Source organism: Podarcis bocagei, assembly GCF_964188305.1.
Source record: "Podarcis bocagei genome assembly, chromosome: 8".
Taxonomy (NCBI): domain Eukaryota; kingdom Metazoa; phylum Chordata; class Lepidosauria; order Squamata; family Lacertidae; genus Podarcis; species Podarcis bocagei.
Genome location: NC_138133.1, coordinates 3,037,393 through 3,065,186, shown reverse-complemented (window position 1 = coordinate 3,065,186; position 27,794 = coordinate 3,037,393). Strand labels below are relative to the sequence as shown.

At 40.0% G+C, this 27,794-nt stretch overlaps 1 protein-coding gene across 5 annotated transcripts in view; it reads left to right on the top strand.

Annotated features, from left to right (window-relative positions):
- Positions 1-25,186, top strand: part of CFAP61 (cilia and flagella associated protein 61) — a 130,674-nt gene extending 105,488 nt beyond the window's left edge. For 4 of the 5 annotated variants that reach the window (XM_081205956.1, XM_081205957.1, XM_081205954.1 and 1 more), the window contains 6 exons: positions 1,231-1,523; positions 5,205-5,532; positions 6,225-6,316; positions 6,852-7,057; positions 19,581-19,671; positions 24,760-25,186. In XM_081205956.1, coding sequence (XP_081062082.1) covers positions 1,231-1,523; positions 5,205-5,532; positions 6,225-6,316; positions 6,852-7,057; positions 19,581-19,671; positions 24,760-24,960 — 1,211 coding nt within the window. In that variant the 3' untranslated portion in view covers positions 24,961-25,186. Of the gene's footprint in view, positions 1-1,230; positions 1,524-5,204; positions 5,533-6,224; positions 6,317-6,851; positions 7,058-19,580; positions 19,672-24,759 lie in introns of those variants that run through there. The other variant, XM_081205958.1, reaches the window with a different exon arrangement.
- Positions 25,187-27,794: the final 2,608 nt, after the last annotated feature.

The following is a 27,794-nucleotide window of genomic DNA, read 5'->3' as shown; positions in this document are numbered from 1 at the left end:
CAAGGAGGCCAACAGCAGATGGAGCCAAAGACAATGATAGCCTGAGCCAACTAATTCTGGTTTTGTCCCCATCTCCCTGCCGAGTTCTGCAAGGGCAACACAGAGACTAGGAAGAGGAAGATGATAGCCAGGGCCACCCCCCTGAGTCGCTTATAAGTAAAGAGGCAGGCAGGTGTGGGTTGGTTGAAGACAAACTTAAGTTGATGGGGCAGTACCCCATTTGCTCTTATGGACCAGCCTCCACAGAAGTAAACCAGGCCATTGACTAAGCTTTCTTTAATCAGGAGTTAGCCCTAATTTGTACACCATGTGAGCATAATGGAAACTTATGAACATGGCAATCCCTTTCTTTCAATGGGCAAAAGAGAATTACATGCCTAACTTTTTGTTTTAAATTAAGTGGGATTAAGGACCACTTTACAAATTGTGAGGCAGCAAACCCAAGTTTACCACTAACAACTGCAGCTAACCAGGGCTCCTGAATAAGTTCCCTGTTCATTTCTCCTGTGCATCTAGCCCATTCACACTTTATTTAGGACCTACACCCCAAAATACAGTATAATGCTAGAAAGCTTAACTTTGCTTGGAATGAGCCCTATACATATTTATTAGACAGGCCTTCAGTTTCTTTGGGTTTTCCTACAGCAAGTCCCCAACTCCTTAAGTGAATGTTCCCGGCCCATTGTGGATTTCATTATATTTGACCAAGGAAAAGAAACACGAGGAAATGGTAGATATGTAAGAAACACACATTTTTTTTTTCTGGTTGATGAGAGAGAATGATGAGAGAGAATCCTCTGAGTTCTGATAGCTATGTTACTTCTTCTTCTCTCCCCTCCCCCAATTCCCCATATCCTTTTTGCAGGACTTTTATTTTTTATTTGAAAGTACTGTAACCAAACAAAAGATGAGAAATGGCTGGGTAAAGGAGCTTGCTAAAGGTCCCCGTCCCCCCGGAAAAAAAAAGGTTCTCAGACTAAAGGGTTTCAAAATCTGGGGGCATAATTAATGTCCAATTCTGTGTTACGTGCTTGCTACTTTGTCGGATGTATTCTGTAGAGTCTTCACTAAATTATCCTAGCAACTGTTGCTAGGTAACATTGTTTACTTCATAGCATCAGAGCAACAAGAGGGTCACAGATCAGTTCAGTATTATTATCATCTGAGTTACACTAATAAGGTTTTTATTATATGTCTTAAATTATTTTTTTCTCTTTTCTGCCCTCCCAGGGAATGTTATTGTCTATGGGAATACAATTGACATTTACACTACTATAGCAGCTCTCTTATCATTAGGAATTAATGGCAGCCTCATACACCTTGTGCATCCTCCATTATGCTCAAATGTTACTTCTCTTAATAACAACGCAATAGAAAATGCTGTCCAGAGAGCCCTGTCCAGAGCTGGTGTGACTGTGTATCATGACAGTCTGCTGGCTCAGTGGAATGATGGCACCCACCCGGACCCAATTGAGTTTGCATCTTTCACTACTAATACAAAGCCATTCAGATTGCAATGTTCTGTAAGTATATATGTCTTTGTTATGTAACATCCTTCCATTAAGCAGAGCCACTGAACTATTGAATTAAAAGGATGCAACAATCCACAGGGACATCCTCTTGTACAATGAAATGAAAAAGAGCTGTGCAGGGGCATTTCCTTGTGGTGGCTGAATTTTTAAAACACAAATCAACTTTTAAAATAAATTTTCATAACTTGTTTTTATTTTAATGTTCATTTAAAAATGTCTAATAAATGCATGTAAACATTGCTGTTTTCTGAGAACTGAGCCCATGTCAGAATGATAATTAAAGCTATTGCTTGGCCAAATTGTCATGAAGTTTAGGTTTTGATGCAAAAGTTGCTGGTAGAGAGGTGGGAAGATCCACCAAAAAACCAACCCTCTACTGTTCCCTGTGCCTATTTTTTCACATCTAAAGCAGTCAATGTTTCTCCAAATTGCTGTTCTTTCAGCAGTCCCTGCCCTTGAAAGAGTCAGAAGCTAATCAGGAATCATTTAGTAAATACTGATACCACGTGAAGCTATATGATTATGTCATGCTAGATGAAGCCTTTTTCATCGCCCTCACTCTGAAGGTGAAGGTGTGCATGGAAGGAGAAAATGCTTCCACATTCTGTTTGTGGTTTCAATGTCCTCCAAGCCTAGCCCTGTGCAATTATATTTGACCAGCTGAGAAAAAGAATGTGGATCTAGATGCACATTCAAAATCAACACCCTGTTAAATATTAATACAATGTAGGTGAATGATATCATCACTTGGATGCCCATCTGGATACAGATGTTCTCCATCTGCATTTCATTATTTTCAGTGGACATACATTCAGATGATTATCAAAATGCACACATTATGGTCAAGTACATTTGACAGGTGAGAAATGACTTAACTGAGGAATTAAATTAATGTATTCTCCCCCCATTAAAATAATATAATTGGTGTTTTGATTAATTATTTGGTTTAAATGTTGATTAGAGTCAACTGATGAATTAAATTAATACTTGGGGAGTGCTTAGGAAATTGTAACTATATGCTATGTTTTTGGTTTTGCTTATGTTTGTTTATGCTAATAATGAAAGGAAGAAATAGATAAATTAATGGATTACTGTGTTTTGTACAGTAATCCATTAATTTATCTACGAAAAAGCACACGAAAGCTCATACCAAGAACTAACTTAGTTGGTCTTTAAGGTGCTACTGGAAGGAATTTTTTTATTTTGACTATGGCAGACCAACACGGCTACCTATCTGTAACTGTGTTTTGTACATAAGTCAGAAATTTATGGAGCAGTAAGATTACATCTTTCTCAGTTAAGATGTCACCAAAAAGATACCCAAAGGGGAAAGAGTCCCAGGAAGAACAGTATGGGTTTCCTAATTTACAAAGCATTTCAGACAATAAACAGAACAATTTAATTTAAGAAAATTACAGCACAAGGCTATCTGCCTTCCCTATTCCAATTTGCTATGGCAATCGAACCATTCACCATTGCAACAATGGAAGAGTCACAAATACGAGGGATCAAGCTTAAAATGGGTCAGATTAGGATCTTCCTATATACAACTGATGCCACATTGTCTTTAGAAAGCCCTAGGGAATCTTTAAATCATGGGTTCCAAATAATTGACAAGTATGGAGCTGTATCAGCATATAAAATACACAATCAGAAAGTGGAAATTGTTTCACTTGGGGTCCCTTTGCGTTGGAAATTAGTAACCAACTGGTTATACACATATGTATAAAATTAGGTAACAATATCAAAAAGAGAGGGAACTATTGTTCAAAAAAATAAAAGTGGATTTTTGTAAATAGGAAAAACTGAATTTGTCATGAATGCCTCAGATAAATGCTATCAAGACTGCGATCATACAATGAATACACAGGAACTAAAAGTTTGGCAGAAAATTCTTGATAAATGTATATAGCAGGATATGTCTCACAAGAGTAACCAATAATACTAGCTGAATTTGATTAAAAATATGGCTTGTACAAGATAGGGTAAAGATTCATATCAGTTGGACAACTTAATGCCCCATTTGAAACATTAAGGTGAACGTCTAAAAATGAGAGGGGAAATTTATTAGAACAAAGTTAAATGCCACATTCATTATTGAAAAAAATGGGTCAAGTACAAATGGGAAATTTTGTACTTTTATCTATATTAAGTCATCGTATCTGAGTCAATCAGCTGTTGGATTTTTTTAACTTGGAAAAACATGTGATATATAAATTTGGGTATCTAGTAAATAATGGACTGATGTTAATAAGACATGTAATTAGTCAAAAAAACAAGAGAACAGATTTTCCCATGGTTCCAATATCTGCTGCCTAAATTTGTAGGTTCAACCTGTGTGGTAAGGTATGGTTCCTTGGGGGGAAATTACATCAGATAATGTGGCAAAAAGTATTTCGACCAAAAATTATAGTTAATGGATTTAGGAAAAGGGACTCAGTAGTCAGAACAAGGTGGAAAAGAGATCTGGGGTTTAGTATTTCCGTGCAGAAATTGGTCAAGATTTGGAGCTCTGTGAGAGAATCCTCACTCAGCTTATCAGTAAGAAAAGCTCAATATAAGCAGCTTTTATGCTGGTACTTAATTTGAGCTAGGTTCAATAAAACCTACTCATAAATCATTTTAAATGCTGGAAGTGCTCAGCCAAAACTATGCAATTATTACATATGTGGTGGGAATGTTGAGTCACCTATGATTTTTGGAGGAAAATTTTACATATAATAATAGCAGTGACAAAATTTACTTTGAGACTGCCCCTTCTGCTGATCTTATTGAATCAGATTAAGAGAATATCACTGGAAATTTGATATCTCTATTCAAGAGAATCAACATGGCGGACATATGTCAGACCATGTATGTCTTTAGATTATGGAACATTTTGGCCAGATCCACCTCTACTGATAAATAAATGAATAAATCTATTCCAAGTTGTATCAAAAGATTCAGTGTTTGTTATTTCCAATTGCCCTAAACAGAACAAGTCTGTTTTTTCTGCTGGGCTATGCTATGCTCCACACCCTTTCATACCATGACAATGTCCAAGGAGACTTCCAATTTTTAGCAGCCTCAAGCCTACCTGCTATTATCAAGCAAATAATCAGATCCTTGGACAACAGAGCTTTATTTAAGCTAATAAGTGCTAATTGGATCCATCAATATTTCTCACCCCATAATTTCTGAGATCTCCTTAAAGACACATAACTAAAATGCATGAAGCAGTAGTCACTCCCAATGCATATGAAAATATGTGCCTAAGTTGTTGCACCTTCTCTAACATATGTGTGGACTTGATAACTTGATGTCCCTCAATGGGGCACAATGACCCTTTATGGCAGGGGTGGGGAACCTCCCGCCCAAGGGTCACATTTGGTCTGGCATAAGTCCCAATTTGGCCCACAAGCCATTTTCTCCAAACCATAACTACCTGTCCTACACCTGACATCATATGTGACGTCAGGTGTGAGGCAGGTAGAGGTGCAACTGCATCAGCTGTGTGACAGAGTTCCCCATGGGAATTGCACAGCTGACCCCTGCAGATTGCAGACTCAAAGTCACTGCCCCTTAGCTGAAAGTGGGTGCCTTCAAGCATGATGATTAGTGTAGCTGCATCTGAAGGACACCATGTTGGCGCTGCCTGTTTTATAGGATGACTAATTACTGCCTTATTTTTAGGCATTCTTTAGCTTTACTGAAAAAAGAGTGGATTATGAGACCTTCAAGGCAATTAATGATGCGTGTCTTGTTTACGACGGGAGGCTTGTGATTGATACCAACTTCCATACTAATGATATCGCCATCAGAGCTGCAGGTTCTTTAACCAAGTTCTCCAATATATACTATGCCAATGAATGGACACACAGCAATTTCAGCTCAAAAGAGGTTGGCTTCCAGCTTGCTGCAACCATGCTAAATCTTTTTGATCCAACTCTGGAGCCAGTTTTTGAGCCCCCAGAAGATTTGGATAGACTCATCCCTATATACAAGGGGTGCAAAGTTCAAGGTGGGCCAAGAACATTCCTTTTCATTGTCTAGCATTTCTATAATATTTTCATCTTGTGCAGCATGAAATGTGAAGTGGAGGAAATTAACATTTGTATAAGGCAGGGGAAGTCAACCTTTTCATACCTACCACCCACTAATGCATCTTTCTTGGTGGTAAAATTTCCTTACCGCCCACCAGTGCTTGATGGAAGGAGGATTCAGCTTGTGCCGTAGAACCCCAAAAAGTCCACCCAGAATCCTGAAACACCCACTAGTGGGCGGTAGGAACCAGGTTGCCAACCCCTGGTATAGGGTGTATAAAGTATCAGTTTAGAAAAATATTGTTCCTATATCTTAATATCAGGAGGATTTTTTTCCCCAGGCAGAATTTTTTCTCATGAACATCTGGCATAGATGTCAAATGCAAATTCATATATAGATATAGTTCCATGCCACCACTATCACTGAGCTGTGTAAGATTCCAGGGGTTCTAGGTGCTTACACATGGTGCAGATGAACCTATGAAACAACAGCAAGGTACTACCTGTTCTTGCTCCAGTCACCATGGCATTGTCTTAGAAATAACACAAAAAAATGTAACAAAGAGTTTTAAACGTGGAATTATCATATTTTATGATTAACAAATTAGCTGTCATATATGCTGGCAGCCATTATAGAGATCTTCACAAGACCTCTCATTGCTTCTGACAGGTGGTGTTCTACCTGGAAAATATAATTATGTGCATATTTTTAAACCTGGAATTCCTTCTCGCTTGGATGTACAAGAATCACAACCTAATTATGTAAGTTCTAAAAATATGTGAGTCGTGTAAAGCAGGCCTATGTGATCTGGTACTGCTGCAGCTTTCAGTTTTCTAGGAAATCTGTGGCTGTATTGTAAGCCGCACATAGCGATGCAATGATAGTGAAAACTTTACCACCTGAACTTCTCTGTGTATTTAGGGTAAGGTGACAACCTTACTCAGTGCCCTCCAGTGTTGTGGGTGACCTGGTGTATGTCTTCTTCAGTAAAAACACAGGACACTAAGGGTGATATTCAGTGACAGTCCTACTCAGAGTAGATTCACTGAGGTTGCCAGATATGGATCTGCTCTGAGTAGGACTTAGCTGAATACCACCCTTAACATTTAACTACAGCTAATTTTGCATCGAATAGCAAGACAGACGGTGTTATTGTGTATAACCCACAACTTACTAGATATCCAAGAGTATTGATGATAAAACACCTCAGAGTTTGCTAATCCCTCTTTAGCAATATGCTGTCCAACTTTGTTTTCCTCTGTCTGCTGTCACAACTGTTTTCTTAATTTATCACAGGGGATGGCAATCACCACAGGAGATGCGATAAAGGGAAACTACTTCAGAATACATGTCAACCAGTACAGTATGATAGAAACAATTACCTGCTTTTCAAAGGATCCTGTTCCTGTCTCCAACTACATCTGTTTATTTGCACAGCACGAGCGTCTTCTTAATAATCTTTGTTCTCGCTGGAGGGAAGGACTGATCACAGATCTCTACAGGTGAGTTAATTTTAGTATATAAAGTCTGTCTTAATTCAATTATTATTGGGGCACTTTTGGCAAAGCTCCTCCTCCTGGTTGTAGGCAGGAGCAGAAATAAGAACCCCTGTCTGGTTAGATGAACACAAGGTCCATGGAGAGCACTGCACAGATAAATCCCAGCTCCCCTGGTACTGCCGGACTAATTGATTTATCATTCATTTATTTAACAGTTACACCTCACTTTTCCTTCCAGGAACTTAATGTTTCAATGTGAGCCAATGGATGCTGAATGAGTGTACAAGTGTCGCAGCAGTTTTAGCAATCTGGTTTGCATTGGGGTGGGTGTTTTTTTTTAATATTTACAGTGCTATTCCAATGAAACTTGAGCTGACTTCAGCATGGTTTATGTTATGTACTGAAGTTCTCACCCTGGGCCAGCAGGGGGATACTGTAGATAGATTTCACTCAGGTCCACATATGCAAATAAGGGATCAAAAGTGACTTTCAGTGATTGGATAGTTACAGAAAGTGGTTACTGTTGCGTTCTAGTGGAGCTCTATATAAACAGGCTGGCTAAACCCTTCAGTTCAGTTCTGTTCTGGCCCGTGAATAAACAAGAGCTGTTTGAAGAATCGCTGTGTCGTCTGATATGTTCACCCACAACTTAACTGTTTACCATGGAAATGTGGCATACACATAAAATGATGAAGCTGCTGGTGATAAAGGCATTGTCCTCTTCCCTGCCCCTGCTCTCCATTAATCCTCACAACAAGCCTGTGAAGTATGTTACACTGAGAGTTGGTGGCTGTCCCAAAGCCACTCTGTGAGCTTCATGGCTGAGTGAGGAACTGAACCCAGGCCTCCTTATAGTAAGAATGTAGTCCATTTCTTTGATGGTTTGTAGTATAGAGCAAACACTATTAATATCTTAACCGATCTGCATTCAATGCTGGTGATGGAAATTCCCAAGATCAGTATGCTTTGAGACCATGGGTGGTGTTCAATTAAGTTTTACTCAGAGTACAACTCTTAAAATCAATGAATACATCTAATTTACATCCATTAATATCAGGAAGCCTACTCTGAGTAAAACCTAGTTGACTACTACCTCATGCTACTTTTTCTAGAAAAAGAGGTGCCAGAACTCACCATGAACGCCTCCCTCATGCTCTTATAATGGCAATGGTGCCCACCTGAGAGGTGCTGGAACTGAGTTCTGGCAAGTTCCAGATGAAAAAAATACCCTGCAACTAATACTCATGCAAGTAAAGGTAAAGGACCCCTGGACAGTTATGTCCAGTCCAAGGGGACTCTGGGGTTTGGTGTTCATCTTGCCTCAGGCCAAGGGAACCGGCGTTTGTCCACAGACAGCTTTCTGGGTCATGTGGCCAGCAGGACTAAACAGCTATTGATGCATGGAGGACCGTGACGAGTGCTGGAGCACACAGAAATGCTGTTTACCTTCCTGCCACAGTGGTACCTGTTTATGCAAGTATTCTGTGCTGGCTTGCCTGTTACCTGCAAGACAGCAGAGATGGTTGTAGCAAGCAACATAAGCCTCTTGAAATTTTTACATAATCCTGGTAGTATCATTAATGTCACAATAGCACAAGGAAATTTATCAAAATATCCAATTTACATAGGTATCTATTCAACAGGGAGGTCACGGCATCTTTCTTGCTTTTTGGAAATAGGGTTGTGGATTATCTAATTGTATAGTTTCCTTGGGCAGGAAATACAAAAATATTATATTGGCTTATTTATTTATTTTTGGCTTGTTTTGTTTAATTTTTATTGTAGCTTTCCCCATGGTTGGAGGAGATAACAAGTTTAGGAAAAAGATACAATAAAGTTAGTACTGTATACCACCCCTTCAGAACTTCCGGCTCCTTCTGAAAAGGGTTTTTTTTTTTAATTCCAGGAAGCATTTTAATTGAAATTTTATTTTATAGTTTTAGCTGATTTTTCTTTTTATATTGTGTCTTTAGAAGCTGCTTAGAGACTATTGTAGTTAAGTAATATATAAATTGTTTTAATAAAGAAATAAAATTTGTCAGTAGTACTGTTAAGTTTCATATGCATACTTTTTGTCTCTTTTTTTTTGTAAGGCAGAAGAGTGCTTATTTTCATCCTTTTGTAGCAGGATTATATTTTTCCTCTACACAAAATCCATTGCCAGGAATGAACTCAGTAAAACAGCTGTCACCTGGGAGTTAATTTGCCTGTCTATGACATGCAAATTATCTTTTAAATTAGAGGCCATATCTAACCATGAATTTTCTCACTGCCTTGCACTCATCAGGTTGAAGGCTTTAACCCTGTAGAGCTAGATTTCATGATAGCAAAATTGTTTCAAAATTAATTAAATTTCTGTATTAACAGTGACAACTAGGCCACAACAGACATGCATCCTATGAGTTCTAACAGTGTGACTTATCCTGTATTGCATATACAAGTTAGACTGTTGTACCTCAGTTGAGTTCATGATGTTAGCTACACTTTTATGGAGCTTTTCCTTTACATTTGATAGTTACCCCTGCACTGGAAACGTAAATTGATTTCAGTTTTGTAAAATTGCTTCAGCAATTTGGAAAGTAGGCATGGTAATGCACTTTTGAATATCAGTGCAGATAATTATCGTTCCTTGAAGTATAGTGAGATTTAGAATGAAATCATACTCACAAATGAATCCCTGTCCTATTTGTTATCAATGCAGCACAGGTACAAGTTCCAGTACCCACTTCCCAGTTGTCTCTCGGGAGACATACAAACACAATCCCCTTTGTCTAGTTGCAGGTACCAAAGGCATGATTTGAATCAGATGCAGACCACTTGGTAATCTCTCAGCCAATGGAAGCTTGCTCTGCGTGGCTAATTGGTTACATTTTAATGCACTTTGCCCATTGCCCATTGCATGTAACATGAGCTTCCTAGTGTTGCACCCACCTGGACTATTGATCACTGGCATGTTAAGATTAACACATGAATGAGTCATACATGGAAATATTACATGTGTAACAGCTTTTCCTGTGGCCCATATCCTATATAAGTGAGACCTAGAGGAGTTTGGCAATACTCTCATATTTCCAAATGCTATCTACTCATACACTTGTATGGTATTTGATCGTTATGGGTAGAATCAAAGTACATATAATAATACTTGCATTGGACTATGAAGAGGATGTTAAAGGTAAAGGTACCCCTGCCCGTACGGGCCAGTCTTGACAGACTCTAGGGTTGTGCGCTCATCTCACTCTAGAGGCCGGGAGCCAGTGCTGTCCGCAGACACTTCCGGGTCACGTGGCCAGCGTGACGACGCTGCATCTGGTGAGCCAGCACAGCACACGGAATGCCGTTTACCTTCCCGCTGGTAAGCGGTCCCTGTTTATCTACTTGCACCCGAGGGTGCTTTCAAACTGCTACGTTGGCAGGCGCTGGGACCGAACGATGGGAGCACACCCCGCCACGGGGATTCGAACCGCCAACCATACAATCGGCAAGTCCTAGGCGCTGAGGTTTTACCCACAGCGCCACCTGCGTCCCCGTCCCCCCGCGTCAATGTTGTTAAGAAATTTCGTGATAGGACTTCCGGGTTGGCGCCTCTGGCAATGGCGGATTTCCTCCGATCGGGAGGAATCCGCTCCGTGGAAAACAGGGTCTGAACCGCCACGGCGAGGCGGAGACCCATCAAAAACCACAGGCGGGAGAAGCCTGTGGACGTGGGATTCGGCTGGCACCTCTGCGCCCCCCCTACTCGCGGGGAAACCCGGTTTTTGGGGATCTGGAGCGACGTGGGGTGAGTGGCGCGGTGCTTTGAATCGACTGCTTCTTTCACGGAGTGAAGCCGCTTTGCTGTTGCCGGAGAGCGCTGACTTTTTCCTGTGGACAATTGGATTTTAAACAACTGCCTGTGAGTAGAACGGAAAATTGGATTAAGAATTTTTTTAATTTGGCACTGAAGCGGGAAGGTCTAAACAGGAAGTCCACCTTCCGCTTTTTGTAGATAGATTGAAGCAAAGACACGGCAAGCTAGAGTTTAGAAAATCGTCTGTAAAGGACCAAAATTTCATCATTTAAAATTACTGAACCCCCCTTGGAAGCAGGAGAAGAGGGGGGAACCTTTTTTAGACTGTTTAAACCTGCAGAAGAGAGAGTAAAGAAAGGCAATTTTCCACCGTCTTGAATCTGGGAGCGGGGTGTCAGGACAGACGTTCTGGGGAAGTTCATTGACTATGGACAAACGTTTTTGACAGATAGTTAAAAGAAGAGAAATATATTGATTCCATTGTTCCCCTTCGCATTTAAAAGGAACAAAATATTGACAAAATATCCGAAAAAGGAAAACTTTGTTACTAGATCTGCTTAAAAAAAAAAAAGGATGGATGGATGGATACAAAAAGAAATTGTTTCCCCTAGAGGGAGCTTGTGAAACTGTTATTAAAACCGAACTGGGGAGCTTTGCAGCTGTAATAGATTAAGATCGTGGGACCAGACTTCGACCTTGAACAATAATGTACTCGGAGGCTCTGATGCTTGCCTTTTGCAAGACAAGTGCTTTATTGGAACAGTTACATGAGAAGATGGATTTGATGACTGTTGCGATCAGAAATTTTGGACAGGCAGTGGGTACCTATATAGAACCCACTCAGGAATTAATCCAGGAATGTGCTTTGACAGATGAGATGAAGGAGGAGGCTGTTGCTGGACCCCGGGTGGCAGAGATTGAGGGAGCTGTGGCCCAGCAGGAACATGAGTTGTTGGATTTGACAAATGAACCTGGAAAAAGTCAGATTTGGAGAGATGGAGTTCTGTTTGGCTTGGAGATGGGGGGCTGGATGGACCCCCCTATGCAGGGATGTTTTGATTTTTCAAGTCTGGCTTTGGGCTGGGGGGAGCTCGGAGTTGTGGGGGCCCTTAACTTTGGAGGGGCCTTGAAACATGCCTTCAAATACCACGTGGATTTCGGTGTTGACTATGGAAAAGGGGCTGACTTGTCAAGAAGGGACAAAAATATTGTCAAGCTGGAGTCTCCCCGAGTGAAAGGAGCAGAAGACAAAGTAAAGTACAGGTATAAATATGAAGAATATCTGTGGAAGGGACATGGAAGAGACTTAAGAGCCTCGGACATAAGGTCACCAGGTTGATGGACTAGATGGATGGGATAGAAAGGACTGACAAAACCCGAGACCAGGAAGAAGAGACGATGGATGAAGATTGGAAGAAAGTTTTAAAAATTCATTTAGAAAAGTATTGTAAAATTAATGAGTATTGAAAAATGTTGGAATGAAATTATTGGGCTTTAGCAGAAATGTTAAAAAGAATTATGTAAGAATATGTAATGTAGTAGATAGGTAGCCGTGTTGGTCTGCCATAGTCAAAATAAAAAAATTCCTTCCAGTAGCACCTTAAAGACCAACTAAGTTAGTTCTTGGTATGAGCTTTCGTGTGCATGCACACTTCTTCAGATACACTGAAACAGAAGTTGCCAGATCCTTCTATATAGTGAGAAGGTGGGGAGGGGTGTTACTCAGAAGGGTGGTGGGAATGGGAGATAGGCAGATAGCTGAGAGAGCCTCTTGACGACTCTTAACGACTGTAATAGGTCTTACAGGAAAAGGCAAGGGGTGGGAAGGTGAGAAATGGTTTAGTTATGTATAGTGAGATAAGAATCCAATGTCTTTGTTCAGCCCAGGTCTTTTCATGGTTTTAAGTTTGGTAATGAGTTGTAATTCAGCAGCTTCTCTTTCCAGTCTATTTCTGAAATTCCTTTGTAGTAAAACAGCTACTTTGAGATCTTGTATAGAATGTCCTGGGAGATTGAAGTGTTCTCCTACTGGTTTCTCTGTTCTGTGATTCTTGATGTCAGATTTATGTCCGTTTATTCTTTGGCGTAAGGTTTGGCCTGTTTGTCCAATATAGAGAGCTGAAGGACACTGTTGGCATTTGATGGCATACACAATGTTAGACGATGAGCAATTAAATAGTCCCGAGATGGTATGTGTGATGTTGTTGGGGCCAGTAATGGTGTTGTCCGGGTGTATGTGGCAGCAAAGTTGGCATCTGGGTTTATATTTTGAATATGTAATGGTTAAAGAATTTGGTATAAATAAGATTTAAGTTTTAAGTTTTAGGACTTTTTATGGTAAGATAAGGTTAAAATAGATTAAGGTAATTTAATGACAGAATATTGTGAAAGATGGAAAGGATTTGCTGAGATAATTAATAACTAGAATACAAAAAAGGGAGGTGCGAGGAGGTCGATGAAATAAGGTAATGACAGTTAAGGATCTGGGAATATTGGATTTGTTTTTAAATTTTTTGTTTATTTTTTCTTTTTGATTTGGATGTATTGTGTGTTTTGTTTTTTCTTTTTGACTTTGGTTTTTATTGATTTGTATTGTTTAATTGTTACTTTTATCTACTTTTTTCTTTCCTTTTTTTCTCTTGGTTTTTCCTTCTTATTTCTTTGTAACCTTAAAATTCTCAATAAATATCATTTTTTAAAAAAAGAAATTTCGTGATAGAATTTTCTTCCCCTACCTCCATTTTTAATGAATTTTACAAGTGAAAATACATACAGAAAGGATAAAAACAAGAAGAGATTAACAAATTGAGTCAAGTAAAATTTAACACAAACGTTAATAGAAAATGTAATCCACCTCTCCCATAATATACCTGTAATATATTTCCAATCAAAATATATCCAAGACGTTATTAAATCACCACTAACACTTCTGGCTGTAAATATTCTTCAGATTTAACCCTGTTCCAACAAAAAAGGAGATCAAGTGACAGAAAAACCATCTGTTGAGCATATTTTCCAGTCTCACAGATGCCTAAAACATGTTCACTTATTCATCAAGGCAGTCTGCCACATTTTCCTCAGCCATTTGCTGAAACCTAGAAGCAAGTTGAATAACTCTTACAATATTTTTCCAATTATACTCTAGTTAATAATAAATTTCAACCCAAACACAATAGTAACTTTTTACAATGCCTCTTAGTTAGTTGTGAGTAATAGACTCTTAAATTATACAATTATAGTGTTATAGGGGGGAAATATTACAAAGATATCCCTAAAGCAAGCAGGGTGTGGGACACACAGTGTGTGGCTTTCCTTTTATTTTTATAGTACTGATAAAATATATGCATTAAAAAAGTCTACAGAGAGAATCCTCACTGCAATTAAGGGATTATATTAAACCTGGGATGGATGCTGAATATGAAGATCAGATGTAAAACAGATGTTCTAAACATCAGGCTTGTTGTTTACTCAAAGCCAGAACATGATGTGCAGTTCTGTGGAATCTGGTAGTTCCAAAGCATTATCAGGACATGTTTGTATTGAAAAGGATTCCACCTTAACGCTTCAGTTCACCCTGAAGGCTTCCTTAAGGTTGCCATCAATTTTCCTTTCTGTCAAAAAGAGAAGCTGTGAGCATTGCTGAATATGCCTAATGCCACTCAGTACACTTTGCACCCTAATTAGAGGTAAATAGGTGTGCATTTTTTGAAGAGACAGAATAAAGGCAAAGTAATACATGAAAGCCCTAAAGCTTTCCTATTCTGCTAGAATTAAATCCTAACCTTGAATCATACTATTCATACGTGTATAAAAGATAAATATAAATGGCCAATGAATATTTGGAAGCATTAGATATTTATTTTCTGTATTACATCACCAGGTTTTTAATGAATAACTGTGCTCCTAATGAGCAGCTAGACTACCAAGAAATCCAGGGATTAGAATTTGAAAAGCTTCCTTGTACTAAAAATTTATGATTAGGTAAACTTGATTAGGTAAACCTTTGAGCAGTTGTTAATGTATATTCCATATTCCTGTCCTTTTTGAATGTCAATTGCAAACTGTTAAATAATATTTAGTGTTTATTTAGCCCTTTAATCTGCATAAAATGCTTTTACATGCATTGAGATCAGAGTTATTATCCCTGTATTGTAGACAGGAGACTGAGGGTGAGAAACACAGGTTATATTTAGCTAGAGGGTTTACTGGATTCAGGATTCAGATACTCCCTCTCTCAGTGCCATCCCAAGCATGAATGACAGGACTCTTTCTGTAGTGTGCTTCAGATTTGGAATATATGTCAGGCCCCCTCCTTAAGCCATTTTTGTTAGAAACTGAAGACATTTTTATTTTAGCAGGCTGTAGAAATTTATTTTAGATCTTTCTGTTGCCTGATTTTGCTGCGATTTTCCTGATTCTTATCATTTGTTTTTACTTAATTGCTTCTGCATATCAGACATGCAAACCCACACAGTCTCAAGGAAATAAGCAAGAGGTTGTTAGGGGTTTTTTAGGCCGTAATTAATATTGAGGTGGTCAAACAAAATGACCAGGCTTAAAAAATCTAATTTAGGTCCTTCAAATGTCCCAAAATCAACTGTCCTCCTCCTCCTCTTCTTCTTCTTCTTCTTCTTCTTCAGCATCTACTTTCTTTTGCAGCAGTTGGATGGCAGCTCCTTAGCCAGCAGCACTTCACTTTGTGCAAAAAGGTTGTCACAATCTCAACAGCCTTAGAAAAGGGATTTAGCTGCCTTCTCCAGTTAACTGTCCCAACCCAAAGGGCACTAGATAGGCTAGCCCATGGGTAGGCAAACTAAGGCCCGGGGGCCAGATCCTGCCCAATCGCCTTCTAAATCCAGCCTGCGGATGGTCCGGGAATCAGCATGTTTTTACATGAGTAGAATGAGTAGAATGTGTGCTTTTATTTAAAATGTATCTCTGGGTTATTTGTGAGGCATAGGAATTCGTTCATTTCGCCCCCCCCCCATATAGTCCGGCCCCCCACAAGGTCTGAGGCCCCCCACAGTGGACAGACCCTCTACTGAAAAAGTTTGCTGACCCCTGACCTCTTCCTTCAGTAGGAAACAGCTTACACACATTCTAAACAAGAAATAAAATATTTGGTCCCTTCCCTTTTCCTCAGGCAGCAGCATCCTTAGACTTGTGAATTCTTGAAGGCTTACAGATTTGCACCTTGGTTCAGAGTAAATGTTGGGTGCCAGGGAGAATGTGATCCCTGGCATTTTTTTCATTGGCACTGGTCATATGTGAACCGGCTTTAAAAGAAGCAATCTCCCCCTTCTTGAATATTCATGAACATTAACTCATGAATATTAATAGCTGTTAACTCTGTAATTAGTACCAACGATATAGAAAATGAGAAACACTCATTGTACCAGAATTAATCGATCTTTTTTATTAATAACATTTTTTCTATCCTCAAAGCAAGTGCTTGCTAAACCATCGTTCAGTAATTGGGAGAATTCCTGAAGGCTGACACTCTCCGCCCTCTCCCTCTTTCTACATGTGCTCACACGCCTTCTTCCCTTTCTGTCCCATAATTTGGGATTAGTGTTTCTTGCTGTGGCATCTGAATTAGACAAGCTGTGTTGGTCAGCTGCCCTACTTTGCCAAAAAACCAAAAGCTAAAAACTACTTCAAAGCTCACTTTCACTTGCTGGTTTGAAGGCAAGGTATAATTTGTAATAACCATAGTTTGCCCATTTATTACATCATACCACCCTACAGTTATCTCAAACTATGGAAGGGAGGGGGAAAGGGAGTGCACAAGTCTGAAGCATAAGGAAAAGGTAGTGCTGTACACAAACCAGCAAGCATGATCCCAGTTACTAAATTACGTCTTAGTAAATACTTCCTTTGGTGTGCAGAAAAAACAAGGAAGCATTTTGGATAGAATGAGAGGACTGACATCCATCTGGCAGGGAATTCACAGGGAGAAGAAGGCTGCAGTAGTCGAGCTGAGAGATGACCAGAGTATAAAGCAAAATTTTGGCCAAATACAATCTGGTCATTTTTGCAAAGTTGTGCAGGGGCAGTACTTTTTTCCTAGAAAAATAGGTGCCAGCACTCACCATGAAGTTGTTACAGTAAGTGCCACACTTTTTAACAACAAAAAAGAGGCACTGTGTTAAGTTGTGGGTGAACATATCAGCAATTCTTCAAACAGCTCTTGTTTATTCACAGGCCAGGACAGAACTGAACTGAAGGGTTCAGTCAGCCTGCTTATATAGAGCACCAGTACAATGTAACTGTAACAATTTTCTAAAACTATCCAATCACTGAACATCACTTTTGATCCCTTATTTGCATAACTGTCTGCAGTATCCCCCTGCTGGCCCAGGGTGAGAACTTCAGTACATAACACACCGGTACTGCATACTCTTTGAGTACCCCTGAAAAAAAGCACTGTGTTAGGGGGAAATGAAATGTTTTGGCAATGTAGAAAGCAAATGAAAAGGATCGTTAAAGCCAAGGCAATTGTTATAAAAAACAAAGTCAAATAAGTTATCATTAATAATAACACTTTTGTTACACAACCTCAAATCAAATCAGAGATCTTCAGGTAGTTACTGTCCTCTGGCATCTAGTAAATGTGGATGGGTCCAGGAGTAAATCTGTTTCATGGCTTCTGAATATAAAAGGAAGAGGAATACTAGCTCAACAAAATAATCTGAAAATTGTATGTCTTTTATCCATGATTAAAATCCCATATTCTCCTGGAACCACTGTTGAATTGAGAGAGGCCTCACAGGTTTGTATTTTTCACCAGTTTGAAACTCTATCCCAATTTATTTCTGTTACTATTTCTTTATTGCATTTATATTTTCCTGCAATGAGCTCAAGGTGGCATAAACGTTTCCTCTCTTTCCTCATTTAATTTATACAACAACCCCGTGAGGTAGACTAGTCTGAGAGGCAGCGAGTGGCCCCAGGTCACCTAGTGAGTTCCATGGCCCAGGACAGAATTGAACCCTGGTCCCCTGGTCCCACATTCTAATCACTGCGCCACACTGGCTCCAGCATTACACTACACCAACATATCGAGTCTCTCCTAGCCTACGGACTGGAAACCAGGGGTTGCATTTACTTTGGGTAAACTCATTGAGATTAATGAACCTAAATTAAAAGGGTAAAGGGACCCTGACCATTAGGTTCAGTCGCGGATGACTCTGGGATTGCGGCGGGTCAGCACTGAGTAGGAAATAATGGATCAAACCCTCGGCCTGGTCTCCAGCTGAAGCTAATCCACAACTGTATACAGAATTGTCTGCACAGAAAGATGGGGCAGAAGCCTGCAAGACAAAGCCTCACTCCCACATCCCAGCATATGTACTATGTGCCCTTAAACTACACCTTGTTGAACTGTGTGATCTGATCCACACAACAGCTCTGCTCTTTTTCCTGGCCACTCCAGCTATGCTTGTTGCTAACAAATTGTCTGAATTGTTTGCCTTGAACTAAAGAAAGGTGTCCAAGTTCTGTAAATTAGGGTTACTTTCAAAAAGTGAAAACCAGGACACCCTGAAAGTCGTTGACGAAGCGGAAACTTTGAAATCCTGGTAATGTGTGGCAGCCCTATGCAAGTGAAAGGGTAAAGGGACCCCTGACTATTAGGTCCAGTCGTGGCCGACTCTGGGGTTGCGGCGCTCATCTCGCTTTATTGGCCGAGGGAACCGGCATACAGCTTCCGGGTCATGTGGCCAGCATGACTAAGCCGCTTCTGGCGAACCAGAGCAGCGCACGGAAACGCCGTTTACCTTCCCGCCGGAGTGGTACCTATTTATCTACTTGCACTTTGATGTGCTTTCGAACTGCTAGGTTGGCAGGAGCAGGGACCGAGCAACGGGAGCTCACCCCGTCGAGGGGATTCGAACCGGCGACCTTCTGATCAGCAAGTCCTAGGCTCTGGGTTTAACCCACAGCGCCACCCGCATCCCTTGTATGCAAGTGTAGAGGCTGTGTAAATTGACCTTTGGAAATAACGTTTACTTGTTACTAACTTGGTTGTCATTGCTTTATATTACAGCACCTAGTAGTTACTAAAATAGATATGCTTATATTTTATATGCTTATACTTAAAAAAAATAATCATATTTATCCCCTGCCCCTTAAGACCTGGGTGGCTTACATAAATATTTATTTACCCAGAAAATAGGTTTTCATAGCTCTTATGTTGTTTATTGCAGGGAATATAAACACTGAGGATTTCCTTGTATGATAAATTCAATTTAGCTTCAGTGCACTAGTGCAAGGAACATATTGCAACACTGTTGTGTCCTGTTTTTCTGGCCTTTATTAATCCAGAAACCTTAATGATGAACAACACTTTGTGTCATTGTCTACACAAATGTAATTTGTTTATGCAGGAGTTCAGTTAATCCTGCCATCTGCTTTTCTCAAATGAGGACAGATAATAGAGACACAGTTCCTCACAGGTCTTCAGGCTTTTAAATTCTGATAAAATCAGGATTCTTCACTGGCTCTTGCCACAGCTCTGAATTAAGCCACTTTAAATGTAATTACTGAAGCTGGCTGTACATCAGGAACATCCATTAAAAGAATTGATTGACCATGTTGTTATGGGAGGCATTTTATGAACAAACTATCCTGATGGGTCCAGAACTGTAATTTATAAAAGCAAAAAAGCAGGTAAATACTTTATTAGAGGCTAATGAAAGGCTTACTCGCTAACTAAATTTCTTCTTTTTTAACTAGCTACTTGAAGGAACCTTGGGCTTTGACCATCTATCATGATCGCTTTATCGATCTGAAGAAGGAACTGCGCCAGATTCTAGTATCTGTCCAGGTAAAGAAAATGGCTACCAAATGCATTTTATCCTGTGATCATTTTAAGATTTGGCTTTCATCTTCCCATTTGCTTTATTTTCCTCTTTATTACTTGTGAAAATCTAATGACCCACCACATTAATTTTGGACTCTGAGAAGAATCCAAAATTCTTCTTATGTAGATGCACATTATTTACACCTGCTTTTAGAACAACTGTTATTGCTGGTACTTCTGCTTGGACCCATGATTCTGTTAAATTCTCTACTATTTAATATCTGCCTGAATTTATCTAGGATTAACAACATAAAAGCAGAAGAAGAGCCCTGCTGGATCAGATCCAAGATCCATCCAGTCAGATATCTCTTCCCAGAGTAGCCACCCACATACTTCTTCCAGGAAGCCAGCAGTGAGGGCATGAAAGCAACAGGAGGGGAATGGAGTGCAAAGGAATTAAGTTTTAAACTCTTTCTCCCATATCATTTACCCAATGAAAGTACCACTACCAGACCCAAATGCCTATTTCCCTCATTACTTCACCACATAGACCCAGAATGTGCCTTCATGTTTTTGCTACTAAAAGATAACTGTTTCAGAGTGACTGTTTTCATTGGAGAAATGGCATTTGCACAAACTTTCTCCACACTGCATTTTCAATCCAGATCATGCACATGGCTGCTATCTGAAATAAATTTGGCCATCAAGGGTGCCAAGTAGGGGGGTGGGAGGCCAGGACCTCCCAAAAAAATTCAGTGAAGTGGCTGGGCCCCCACAAAGTTCTCTGGTGGTGTGCCCCCTCAATTGCAGGAACAAGGGAGTGTGCATGGTGGCCATGATATCTTGGGACAGTGAAATTGTGCATTCTATGAAGAATTGTTTTCTTTTTTTCTGAATCCACTATCAATCAACTTCATCGTTGGACCCTAAGTTCACTTCTTTCAATCTACTTTATTCATACCAGGCATGGTTTTATAGGCTTCTGTCATGTCTCTCCTTCACTGCATTTCTTCTAAATTAGAAAGCCCAGAATGCAATTGTGCACCAACCCCATGACCTTTTTGATGGTCCTTTTCTGCACTGTATCCTGGTCCATTTCAGTATCCTTTGGGGCAACCATAACAGTACACAAGTTAGATGTGTGAACTGGTTCCATTGAAAAACCTTTGTCCCAGGTGATGCAAGATTATATGAAGCTATTTTTGTGGTGTTTGATCTATAGTGGCTAATTCACATATGCAATCCTCCGTTGTGGCTGAAAACACCAAGTAGTCAGCATACCTGAGTGAACCAGCCCTAAGGAAAGCAGAATATAAAGGAGGCGTGAGAGAGTTAACAAATTCTGCAGAAGTGGTGAGACTGCAGTAGTACAGGAAAGTTGAAGAGGATCTGGGTTTTAAGGAGCAATGAATGGCTTGGTTACACATGATAGATGGGAAGATGAGGCTTTTCCAGGTATGAAGAGGAGCATAGCAGGGTGCATGATGGAGGAATAGGAAATGTTTCCAGTCATCTCAGTTTTGATATGTATGATGGCCTGCCCTCATCATTGAGCTGAACCAGACAGAATTTGCTCATAACAGAATACATGCGGGCACATCATGAGAAGTTGCTGGATATAGGTAGGACTTTTGTGAACACATTTTTATGCAGCTTGTTTCAACATTTCTCAAGGCTTCTTATGAGGCTATCATGTGAGAAGTCAACGGCCTTATTAAAGTTTGTATGCATAGCAAGTGTGCCCTCTATATTTAACACAACTTTATTTGCTTTTACTTGTGATACCCTTAACTGCAAAGCTAGCATGTTGGAGAGTTACCTGGGTCAAAACCTCCCTGAAATGCTAGCTGTGAATGTGCAGGAAGATTTTTAGGTAGATGAATACTAAACTATTTGATTCCTCACCTGCCATCTGAAGTGCTGTAATCTAGGAAGGGCTTGTACAATGTGCTTCTTCTGCATGTTTGATTGATTCTCAGTGCTGGTTTGAAAAACTCCATTCTGAATTCACTCTAACCATCAGTGATCTTGCAACTCCCTTATTAAGCATAAATAGTACATAAGGCCCAATAAGTAGAAGCTACATTATCTGTAGGACAACATGAATTTCAATGACCATACTCATTTTATATTAATTTTGTTTGATCCTCCAAATAATGTTACTTGAAGTCCATTCTGTTTAAACCAATAATGGTATGGTTCTTCTATTTATTTCTCTATATCTTATCCTTCAAATCCTTATAGAGCCATGAGTTTATTCTGCACAAATATCCACATTCATACTCACATAAATATATGTAGATGCTGACATGTTTAGACCTTATTTGCTGTTAATTTAATGATATTTAAATGTTTTAACTTTTTTTATTGATAATGTCAATATTTCTTGGAAACCGCTTACAGGTTTTACTACAAGCAAGCAGAATAGGAATCAAGTAGTATATGAATTTTGTTAAATAAATAAACATTTCCCTCCTCATTGCATCTGAATTATACACCCCCCAAAAAAAACCACCTTGCAGAGGTGCAGCATTTGCAATATGCCTATTTTAACTAGAAATACCCAGCTTTTCACTGAATCACATGGGGCCCAAGCAGAGATAGAAAACCCAAGGCATTCAGGCAACCCCTCCCCATTGCTCAGCATGATCAAAGCTGCCCCATCCACCTTGCAGGAATACGTGTATTCAGGGCTATCAATTGAAATGAATATTGGGGGGATGCCCCGCCCTGAATAATCGGATCACATGACATGGAACGCTCATACCATTCGACTGGAAATGCTCATCAACTTGGGAGGGGCACCCCCCTCAAATATTTTATTGGGGGAGCAAAGGGACCTTGGCCCCTAAGAGTTGGCTGCTATGCATGTGTCTGTTCATGGCTAATCCTGAGCTTACTTCTTTTGTCCAGTTTGGAAGTTTGCTTTTTTGCAAAACCTTTTATGTTTGTAGCCGATCCTTTAGCCAATTCACCTGCTTAGTGACAGTACATTTTATCCAATTTAATTAGGATATCATTTCATAGGTAATAGCCTAGTTCAAGGATGTCCAACAGGTCAATCGTGATCTACTTGTAGATCCCCGGGAGGTTTTGGTAGATCGCGATCAATTGCTGTGTCCCTTTCCTTAGCGTTGGTAAAATAGAATCCAGTCCCACCCTCCATTGTTGCACGATCTGCAGAACGGAAGACGGAGTTTATTCAGTGAGGCTGTTTGTTTTCCCCAGCGATCTGTTGATGAGTGGCTGCCCCCCTTTCTCCCTAAAAATGGCCAACAGCTTAACCTTGAACTCCCCCAAAACAGGACTTTCTTTTTCCCTAAAAAAAGCTGTTTGTTCTCACTCAGGACACCATATGACCCAAGTCCACCCCTGCCATATTCCATTTTACGGCCTTACGTTTTCCTCTTGTAACATTTGTTCTGCAAATGTAAGAGTGAAGTGCGTAGCTTTAAACTTTTGCTCATCGAACTCAGATATATTTTTTTTACTTTCCTCACCCTAATTTCCTTCTAGACTCCTTTCAACACAGTCCTGTTCAACATCTGCTTTACTAAGGGAGTCATTAAGTATTTTTCCATAGCCAAATAGTCTTTTATTTCCTTTCTGTTCTTGGTATTCAGTGGTCTCATTTGATCTCCTTGTCATCTTCTTTAAATCCCTTTACCATTTGTCTTTATGTTCTGTACAAGATTTAATGCCACCTAACATTTAGCATTCCTGACTTTGCTAGTTTGCATGCTTCCCCATGTTAAGTGATGAGCATCTGTGATAAGAGCTTTATGGTTAGATTCAGTAACTTATTGTGAGAAACAATTCAGCACTCACAAAATCAGGTGTAAAGGACCGTATCCAAGCTGAACGATGGTGCTGGTTCTCCCATAATACTGGAGCTTGGGACCCAGACCCAGCATTGGCTCAGTCATGCACAGAATCTGCTGTATGAGCCATTGCAAACAAGCTTCCTCTGCCCCCATCCATCTTTAGCATGATCCTAAGGCTGACCAGAACGATCCCAGATGGGTTGTTTGCAGTTTTGTGCCCCAATTTTAGGGCAGGCAATGGGATTTTAAGAGATTTGAATGGCAAATGAAGCAGAACCAGCCAGCCGCCGAACATAAGATGACACTTTGTGTCTGTGAAATTGCTGAAGCCCCTTTGAATCAAACTACCCCACAAAGTGGTTTATCACTCACATGGGAGTCAGTGTGCTGATGATGTGAATCAAATGTACCTGACCACACAAATATACATTTTTTTCCTGAGCTGTGATTAGGTGAACAGTGTTCAAGGGACCCATTTTGAAGAAAGAACTCCAAGCATATCTTAAGGCATTTGTGCACTATCCCTGCCATGTGTGGATAATGTTAATGTGGGATACAGGTTGGAGGAGGAAACAAATGTGCAATTGGGGTGAGGGTGGGGGTGGCTCAGTAGTAGGATTTTGTTTTGGGGTTTTTTTGGTGCTTTATGAAGTAACATCAATAGTTCCCAGTCCCAAAAGAATTCAAAATCTGTATTTTGTTAGAGTGGCAGGGAGAAAGGAGAAAGGTTTTGTGGATATTGGTTTCCCATTCACCTGATGAACTGATTTAAGTTTTCCATATCACAACACCTTTAGAATAAAATTGTTCTTTCAGATTGTTGGTTATGGTCTTCCACTGGTACCAGACCTCCTTAAACAGTCACCTTCCTTCTGCCTACCCTCTCTGTCATGGAAGTGAATAGGGCATGTACTTCTAGAGCACTTTGGGAATCAGCCAGCCAGCCTGTCTGCTAGCTTTCCAGGGAATGCTGTGAGCAGCTGCCTCTCTGTATTAGCTCCCAGGGCCTTGGGGATAAGAGAAGGTGAAAGGGAGGCTTAACAGATAGCCTCTGGCTAAAGACACAAAGCAATAAATCCCAGTTTGACTTTGCCTTAGATTTGAATCCTCTTTCTGGGGCAGCTTTCTGCCCATTGCATGGGCACAATTTATTTATTTGGGGCTTCTTCTGAAATCCTTTGTGCATTAGTTTTACTAATATGGCAGAAGAAGGTGACACCACTGCAGGCACTTTAATCAAGCTCATGATTATCGTCACACTTTTTCTTTTGTCATTTATTGCTTACAGGAAGAAGGTGTTCCTTCACTTCAAGAACTTGTCCGCCAAGTTGTGGACGGTGAACTTGCATTAATGGAGAGACCAAAGACATATCTCAAACGGTTCTATAAGCAAAGTGTCCACAAGGAACTGCTGGAGAAAAGCATTCTCAATTATCTAGACTATAACAATTATCACCTGCCAATGTTCGCCTGGCCAGGGATAGTTTAGGTGTGGCTGGATAAGTATGGCCTTTGTTACTTTAAATTATATGAGGGTCTTAACAAAAATTTGGGGGATGGGTGGGTTGCATGTCATTTTGTTCAAACTCTTCATGACTGTCCTGTGCGCAAAATGAAATCTGTCTTATTTAAAAAGTCCACCAGGTGGAGCATAATCCTGATTTTGTTGTTTTGCAAGACTGAATTAAAAATCAAATAAATAAGTCATGCAGTTATGTGATTATAGAGCGCAATTCTTACATATTACAAGTCAAGTAACCATTAAATAGATATTTGTAAAAGTCCTCTTTATCTGATGTGAAAACCTTCAACACCAACAACAGTTTCTCTTCATTATGATTAAAGTAACTCCATTTCATAGCACTGACTCAGCTCGAGAGTTTTGCTGCCTTTAAACCCTGTAGTCATTTGGGCTCCTCTACGCTGGAGTCTCCTTCCCAAGCAGAACCTGACAGATGGCTGGTAAGATTTGCATATTGCATTTTAGCTTTTTAATTGTTCATTCCAAATGCGAACTTTGTATCTTTCTGTTTTCCTGGACAGAAGGTACATTGTAGTGGGAGGGAGGTCAATTCTCTAATGTGCTGGCTAGTGACCCAGCAGCTGCGGGGTTAACTTCCTTTCCAAAGGCATCTCAGCAACCCGTTGACCAATTGCAGCTTGGCCTGCTAGAATTGTTTGTTACTGGTCCAGCCAATAAGAAAGAAAAATCAGCCAAGGTGGGAAAGTAAAGTAAATAAAGCAAGTTGTTGAATGAAATCTGGAGAATTTCCATCTGTGCCTAGTGGTGAAAAGGAGCAGGTAGTCAGGTCAGCACTGGCATATGATGTGATAAAGGGACATAATGATGGAGTAAAGGCTTTTTAAAAGGTATCTTTTTTATATATATTATTATTTTGTATCTGTTTCATTAAAGAGGTGTGGCCAAAGATGGGAAGGATTATGCTTAATAGGAGTTGTCAAAGGAGGAGAACAGGTTGGGGCTTTAAGGCAAAGCGTCTCAGTACCACTTGCAAAGACCTTTCAACTATTTTCACTGAGCTCTGTTCTGCCAAGGAGGGTCTACAAAATCAGGAAACTAGCAGTGCAATCCTATGCATGTCTACCCAGACAGAGGCTGCATTGGGTTCAGGTGGGCTTATTCCTAAGTAAAAGGCTATAGGATTGTAGTCTTATCTAGGCTTTTGCCACCTCATTCCTCTTGGTTCTCATGCATGGTACTTTTTACTGTGCCAGAAGACTAACCAAAGTGAAGGAGAAAATACTACCAGCAGTATGGCTTTGAGTTACACAAAAAGCTTTTTTGAAGGCAATATTCAGAGCAAAAAATACCAATAAAGGGGGTTACATTTGGACCTCATTAGTCAAGTTGCCTGGTTCTCCCTAAGAACAGGCTAGGACAGCGGTCCAGCCTTCCTTGGGTGAACACCCAGTTGCACCACTCAAATGTGTCATGTACTTAAAATCAAGCTTTTTAAAAAACTTACATAAATTAATTCTTCTGAATTTGCATCTAAATCTGTATTCAATAAAATTGTGTCCATGATTCTGTCTGCATGGGATCACTAACACTACTAACCTATATTGATGGTTGTTGAATGTATGTAGGTTACATGATGAACGGTGGCCTAGTGCTGTTAGCAGGGCTCCAAATGCATTCAAGTTGGGCTCAAGCAACATTACTCTAGGGTGTTCTGTGTTTTCCACAAAGGTACCTTCATGGCCTGGATTAATGACAATGCAAAGTTATAAATACTGATTTTTGGCCCAATGTAGTTTACAAGAAAAGTAAATACTGCAAAACCAGTTTAAGCATAACAAAATTAAAACACAGCATTAAGAATCCAAGAACAGCCAATTCAATCTGATTTTTTTAAAAAAAACACACACACACACATTCAAGCAGAATTAAAATGCTTTTCACTGCCAGCTTAAAGTCCTGACCCTAAGCAGTTTGGGGCTTTATAGGTAAGCACCAGCAACTCGAGTTGTAAACAAATAGGAAAACATACACCAATCTGCAGAACTAGCACATTTACAAATGCTATATAATGTTCATTGTGCAACTGTAAGGAACGGATCTTTCACTGTGGCAGCATCTACACTCTGGAACTCCCTGCCCATTGACATTAGGCATTTGCCTTTGTCGTATTGTTTCAAATGCCTGCTTAAAAATGTATTTGTTTAAGCAAGCCTACCCAGATAGGTCAAACTTACATGTATGTTGATATGTAACTTCATTTTATAATGGATATTCTTAACTGCTGGTTTTATTTAGACTTTTGAATCTTTAGTTAAACTTTTTTTTAACTTCCAGTTTTTACTGTTAATTTTTGTGGGAATGTTAAGGAAGGTAGGAGAGGATATATTGTTTTGAAGATGGAGAAGAAGGGAGGAGGGCTGTGTGCTTTGTGTTTTTGTTACCTGCACAGGTAAGGTCACGCCCACCTCTAGTCACATGCAAGAGGAAATATGTCCCAGTCCAGGAGGAAACAGGAAGTTCTGACTGGCCAGACCAAACATCCCCTTGCATGTCCACTCTAGCAAAACAAGGAATGTTGTATTTGACTGCTACTTATGTATCACAGCACATCACAAGCAGCCATCTGCTTAGCAGAGTCTAGAGTCTCAGGCTAAGGTAGAAGAGATGCCTGGGCAATACAGAAACTCTGCGTACAAAGCCTGTGCTCTGCTGTGGTCCTGCCCCATGAACTGGTATTACAGGGGCAGAGAGAATCTCTTGCAACTGCCCCTTAAGTGACAGCTTTTGCCAATGTAACCAGGGAGGGCAGATTTGGCTGTATTTGGTGGGAGTAGAGCTGG